This window comes from Geospiza fortis, unplaced genomic scaffold (assembly GCF_000277835.1).
Source record: "Geospiza fortis unplaced genomic scaffold, GeoFor_1.0 scaffold13, whole genome shotgun sequence".
In the NCBI taxonomy this organism is placed as follows: Eukaryota; Metazoa; Chordata; class Aves; order Passeriformes; family Thraupidae; genus Geospiza; species Geospiza fortis.
Window position 1 is genome coordinate 203,655 of NW_005054384.1, and position 6,839 is coordinate 210,493.

General features: G+C 40.4%; 1 protein-coding gene across 1 annotated transcript in view; it reads left to right on the plus strand.

Moving 5' to 3' along the window:
* The window catches only part of LOC102031898 (voltage-dependent L-type calcium channel subunit alpha-1C-like), a 389,144-nt gene that overhangs the window by 197,393 nt on the left and 184,912 nt on the right, over nucleotides 1-6,839 (plus strand). The window contains 1 exon segment of the mRNA XM_031060510.1: nucleotides 2,305-2,444. Within this exon segment, the coding sequence (XP_030916370.1) occupies nucleotides 2,305-2,444 (140 nt within the window).

Below are 6,839 nucleotides of genomic sequence, written 5' to 3' on the forward strand. Positions count from 1 at the left end.
CAAATGACTGTGGGTACCTCAAAAGAGCACATTTAGCATGCCAGTGCTGGAGCACAAAAATAAGGCCAGCGGGCCTGCAGTGGAGCTGCACTAGTCTGGGAAGGCAGGGGAGTGAGCTGTCCTACTGGTTGTGTTTCTGCTCCTCCTGAACTAATTTAGGACATTGCTTGGGCAGCAGAATTCTAGAGCAGTCTGGTTTGCTCACTGTGCAAATGGCAGCAGAAACAGCCTCAGTGCCCAGTGCCAAGAGCTGCTCTTTGGGGAAAACATGGGGCCAGTGAAAATGGGGATCAGGAAAATGGACCCCCAGTTTTGCACAATTGCTGATTCATAGTTCCTTGAGATTCCTAGTCTTGGAGCTGAAAAACAGCATTAGAAGCCTTTTTGCAGTAAATTCTTTTTCCTTTAGAGGATCCCAGGAGACGGGGTCTGTTGCATAGGTATGTCACTCATCAGTTATTATGGGAATTCTGTGGACTAGAAAGATAGAAATGTTTGAATGTGAAACAGAGCACATTGCTAGAGCTTAATCAGTCACTTAGTGAAAATATATTAGGCCAAATTTGACCTACAGTGTTTCTATTGTGAAGACCAGCAGATAATTGCAACTGTATAATTTGTGTACACAGTTTAAGAAATGCATACATTCCAATAATTCACATTCTTTGCATCAACCCTTGTTTGTCTCTCTCTGTGATATCTGTAGTCAATGCAGTATTTCTCATAGGCTCTGCTTTTTTCTTCTCTGTATCCTGCTTCTGCAACACCTACAAACTCAGCATCCAACCTCCTCACACAGTTTTTCCCATGCTCGTTACCTAGTTGTTAAATCTTTCTGCAGTGCTTGAAGTTGATGCTTTGAATAGATCCAGTTAGGAGTTTCTCAGTCACAGCTGACAAGTTTTATAAGATTCTCAATATGAATTAAAAAAAAAAAACAACAAAAACCTGCTTAAGAAAGGAATGTCACATTTGCAGTTCCCTAATCCACATTTTTGTATGGATCTAGTGCTGAGGGAATCTGTTGATTTAGATGTTTCAGCAAATGAATTTTCATTTTAATATCCAGAGCAAGCTCTCTGTGTTTGTGACCCCATCAGTAAGATTTATCTGCAGGCATTGGAGCTGCTTGTTAAGCCATCAGCCAACTCAGTGTCTGCTTGACCCATGGTCTGGGGGCTCTCTGTGAAATGTGCCAGTCAAGATATGGATGAGATCCTGACAGGGGCACCACAGACTGCAAAGTCGGTGAGAGAAACCATTGCTGTGTCCAGACTCTCCATCTGGAGTGGTTCTCTCACCCCAGGAAGTTTCTTTCAAGTTGTCTGTGGTATCACCATGGCACCCAACAGACCAAAGGGTCTCTGCCACTCCCAAGCAAGCCTTATGTACAGAGCTCCAAACATCCATTTAGGCTGGAACAGCTTTTAACCTCTACTGAATTTGGCTGGGTTCAAGCTGAGGAGTTCAAGGCTGAAAGCAATATCATTAGCAAATTCATGAGGAATCCGTTCTCCCCCAAATGTACTAATGTTTTACCAGAAAAATGGAAGCTGCTTCCTGAAAGCTAATTTATTAAATCAAGTTCTTATTAGCAGATAGGGTGAGCCTTCAGGTTTTTTACAGAAGAACATTGTCTTTTCTTTCTTGCTCTGCCTTTTAAAATGCATTCTGAGCGAGACATCTTCTCCTTAAAGCATCTACTCCTATTAGCCAAGATAAAACATTAAAGCTGGTATAATAAAACATTCTAATAATAAGACTCCTACAGTTTTGCACTCTCCTTAGCCAGTGCATCAGGGGATTTACAAGCACACAGTGTGAGCATGCTCTAAGTAAGAACTTGCCCCTTGAAGGGTCCTCAAGTTTACACCAAGTTCCACCTGCAGTGCCATTGGTGAATCTTAATTCTTTGTACAATGGGTGGCAGCTAATTAATGATTGGCTTAATTAAGGGCGATGATTTTCTCCTCCAAGGTGGATTGTTGGTTAATAAAGACAGCAGTGTTGGTAGCCCATAGCTGGCTGCAAGGAGCCATGGAGGAGCATGAAGGAGGAGCTTTTTGTCATGTTTATGTCTGCTTCAGGAACAAGTGTTTTGCAAATGGTATAGACATCCCCAATAGGCTGTTGCATATGGGAAGAGTCTGTCTCTCCTCCACCATATGGGAATGTCAGAGGGAGGTGTGACACTCTTCACAGGTCTGTGAGATAGTTTGGGTGATATGATGGTGATGATCTCTGTTCCTGTTTAGCCCAAGCCTTGCTGCCTGCCTACAGATTGTTTCCTCTTTCTTTTTGCAGGCTTTTTAGTGCAATTTTAGAACAAGCAACCAAAGCAGATGGAGGGAATTCAATAGGAGGAAAAGGTGCCGGATTCGATGTTAAAGCACTGCGGGCTTTCCGAGTATTACGTCCACTACGGCTGGTGTCTGGAGTTCCTAGTAAGTTATACCACTGTTTTCTTTTCAGCTGTGTCTGTGGTGTGACGTGCAGCAGGGGTACTTTTTGTAACAAATTTGAAGACAGAGCATGATACAGGTTATTTTTGGCATGTGGGGGAAGACTTTTTTCAAATGTACGTATTTGTGATAAGCGTGATATTAATCAAAGGATGACCAAAGCAGAGCTGAAAAGGAATGGAAGTCTCATGGTATGTCAAGTCTGATTGTGCAACCTTTTTAAATAATGAAAGGGGAAGATCCAGGGGGTTTGTGATTTCAAGCATGAAATCTTTTAAATGGTGAAATTTGGTATTATAAATTCTTGACTTTGATGGAAATTCTGTATGGTCATGTGTGTTGATTTTGGAGGGAAAGGAACTTTTTCATTAAAATTGAATTTTCTTCTTTGTATGTGATGTTCAGATCAAGAGAACTGGGAACAGTTTAGAAGCAACGGAATACAGGACAATGACATGCTACCTTCTCTGTTAGTCTGATTTGCTTAAATTATTTGTAATACCTCTGAGAAAGTCCTCAAGAAGCCTTTGATAGTCTTTCATCCCTTTTCTTGTTTGCAATGAAGCTATGAGTAACTAAGTCTGCTAGTTCCATTGTGGAGGTGGAGGTGGAATATGGACATGACAATGTGGGAAAATTATATCATTTGGCTTGAGAGTTTGTTATGGATGGGACCTGTTTACCTTGTGGAGAGAAAGGTGGTTGAAAACTGTTATTGGTTTCCACGATTACAGCAAAGAGAGGTGTAGTGAGCAGAAAATGAGTTAATCTTCTCCAGAATAGCTGTAGGGAGGACTTTGTTTATTTTTATTTGAGAATCTTGCTAGACTGGTATCTTAAAGTACGTCTGACCTTAGTCATGCAAAAACCTTGAGTTGAGTTGCCATAAACTCTCTGATATCAGTTGTTCTGATACAGACTCAGCTTGGCTGTGTGCTCTGTGCTCTTGGAGGGCTTGTGGAAGCTGAGGGAACCAAGCCTGACACAGTTCACATCCAATCTCAATCCCAACATAGACTGTCTAACGTCCATTTGTGAATTTTCTCATCAAGGAGTATTTAACTTCTACCAGAACAGAGCTAGGGAGTCTGGTGCAGACTAACAAACACTTGGTCTAGACAGCAAAATGCTAGTGCAGTGTGAAGCAAGCAAACCATCAACTTCATCTGACAAGATATCCTCTATTAATCTTTCTGGCTCTGACTAAGGACATATTTGTTGAACCAGGCTTCCTGGGCACCAGTGTGGCTTTAAAGAGCCTACTGAGATCTGTAGCTAATGCAGCCTCAATCTTGACTGGGCATTTTTTAATTGTACAAATGCCTGTTGATTAGCCTAGAATAGATGTTATCGCATCCATATGTATTAGAGCATAACTTTTCTCATGAGGCCTTTTAGATAAGATTGCCTAAGCTAACCATAAATAGCACATTACAGGATTACATTCTTACATAAGTTCAGTGCAGGGGTTTAGAAGTCAAGTCTCAGGTCCCATTCAAGTTCTGTCCCTGAGGCATCATAAACACCAGTGGGTGAGTTACCAACATTACACTTGCAGTGTTTTGCCATTTATAAAGAAAAGCTTTTTTGCTTCCAAAATGCAGAAGGCTTTTCCCCTGTAAGGAAAAAAGCCAGCACAGATTTGTCCTAAAATTACATGAATGTAACATACGCTGCAATTCCTTCTCACTTAGCATTCTCTGTATGGAAGCAGCAGCTCTTTAGTAAGAGGGGATCCTCTGGGTCACTGGCAGCTGCCTTCTGCATGGAAATTCCAACATCTGCTGCTTGGCTTGAGGTCCAGATCTAACTACCACTATTTGGAAAAAAAGCGTGTAAAGCACAATGATTCCTATAAAACAAATTTTTGAAACACATGGTGAATTTTTGCATGCAAATCTTATACTCATTAGAATTGGTCTTGGGAAGTAGTTTGTCTGAGGTGGAGAGGTTGGCTTGAAGCATGGAATAATTTTTTCTGAGTCACAAGGAGTTTATGGGGATTTTTTTTTGTCTCTGGCTCAATCCATAGGAAATAATCCAATTTAAGAGGGACATGTTTTGTATTCAGATTCATGCATCTAAAGACCTGTCTCAGCATATAGAGGGTTTACACATAAGTTTGATTTGAGGTGGGGTAAAAAAATATTAATTGCCCTCTGAAGTAAATAACTCGCATCTGCATTTTGCAGATTGAGAGCTGGAAACAAAAGTTCAAGATTTAACACTTCTAGAAGTGGCTTCTAATTATTTATGTCTCCTGTTGGCTATCAGTGCTAGATTTAGGTCAACACAACAATCCAACAGCTTCAGATAGATGGATAGAGGATATTAAGAGCTCACAGTCCCTTTTTTCCAAGTTCCATGCATGCTTAATTCCTGGACTTGGCTGTCTCTTGCCAGTGAATATCTCAACCAAGAAATGGGGGCCTGTCTGTGCAGTAAGTGGCTCATGTGCAAGCAAAGCTGGCTCACCCATGGGCAGACAAGCAAAAAGGTACCTTTGACAATCTTTGTTAGGATCAAACTGTCCAAGGCCCCAAGTTACGTTAGTGCCTCCTAAAATCAAAAGGGTTTGAGATCATAAATTCAACAAAGCCTGAAGAGTACATCTGGATGATGGTTGTGGGCACATGAAAATTTCATAATTTTTAAGAGAACAGATGACACTTTTATGCTTTGTGGTTATGTGGACATTCACAAGACCAGTTGTCATAAGGAAGAAAACAAGACATTTTGTTCAAAAGATAAGACAGACTTTTTTTATCCATGTCACAGAAAGCAACTGTACCATCACAGGAGAAGCCTTCAAAGGAGCTGAATTCAAAGTGTTTGGGTTCCCAGTACAACTTAAAAAAATAGTGTTAAGTATTTACACATTTCCAAGAAACTCCACAGGGATCAATTGGATTTGGTTTCAGGGGGTTTTGTGTTAGATTAATTTTTTAAATAGTTTGAGCTCTTTTCCAGAAAAGAACTCTTTTTTTGGAGTGAGAGGTACAGTTCTTGTGTGTGAGGTGTATGGCAGAGCAGTAGATTAGATACTTCCCACAGCTGTTATCTCACTGCTGGCCATTGCTTTGTGTACAGAATAGAGTTTGAGCTAATTAAGCAAACTCTTTTTTTCCCCACAACTTTTTTTTAAGTCCTGGTGCTTCGGGAAAAATGGTCCACACTGAGTCCTTCTAGCCTGGCATTAATGTGTAGATGAATGGTGATTATTTTGCAAAGCACACGGGTTATTTAGGTTTCATGGTAGTAAAGTCACTTTTGAAAATGAGATCTAAGAACTTGATATTGTTGATACACAGGCCAGATTTCACTGTTCAACTCTTCTGATACTGTCATATTAACACAGTTCTTGCAGTGCACACTTTATTTTGGTTGCTGAAAGAACTTTACTGCTGGAGTACCAAAGCAATCTCCTTGTAAGGAAAACTTCACACGTGTTTTAGAGCACCTGTCTTGATGTATGGCATTAGGATCAATATAGTGGTTTGAGAAAGGAGAGAGAAGGAAAACAATTCCCTTGATGGACATAAGTAGACAAGTGCAAAATCAGCATGTCTACCAAAACTTAATCACTTTAGTGTCTTGGAAACTTACCCAGTATCTCCTTTGGCAGGAGTGTAAAGTATTGTAAAGCTTTCTAGGGACAGAATCTAGTCAGCCCTTTTGTGCTATGAGTTTTCTGTTGATTACTCTTCTCTCTTGGTTTTATGTTATTACATATTTTAAAATCTGTTTTAAGCATTCTGTGCTTTAGGAGGGCAAAAAGAAACATCCAGTTGGGCAATGAAGACGCATGATCCAATTAAAGAAGAAAATCACTCCTGACTATTGGAAAGGGCAATGAGTTACTCCTACGCATGCTAGCTCATGCCCTTTTAATTTATAAAATTCCATTTCTATCACCTTTATTCATGCTGCTCAATTATACCACCTCATACATTCTGTTCATTCTCTTTATGTTGTACTTCGTCTTAATGTAACTGCATTTTTGCCACTGGTTATTGCCTATCTGATATTTGCCAGACTTAATTGATAAGCTCTCCTAGACAATTTGGAAGCCATATGATTTGAGTAGCTGCTGTGCTCCATATTTGTGTTTTGAACAAGATCCTCTGCTGACAACACAGATTTATGTGGGCAGAGGACCCCTGCTACTCTTAATGAAGCTAGAGAGGAAACTTGACTGTTCCACTGGAACAAAAACTTGCCACGATGTCTCTCTTATTTTTTTTTATTTTAAAACCACAGAAAGCTAAGCCTGTGATGTGTTCAAGCTTCACTGAAGTCTTGTAGCAGGACAGTTACTCAAAGGCAGTGTAGGTACCTCTCTAGCAGCAGTGCTTACATGGTCTGCTGGAGATGCTG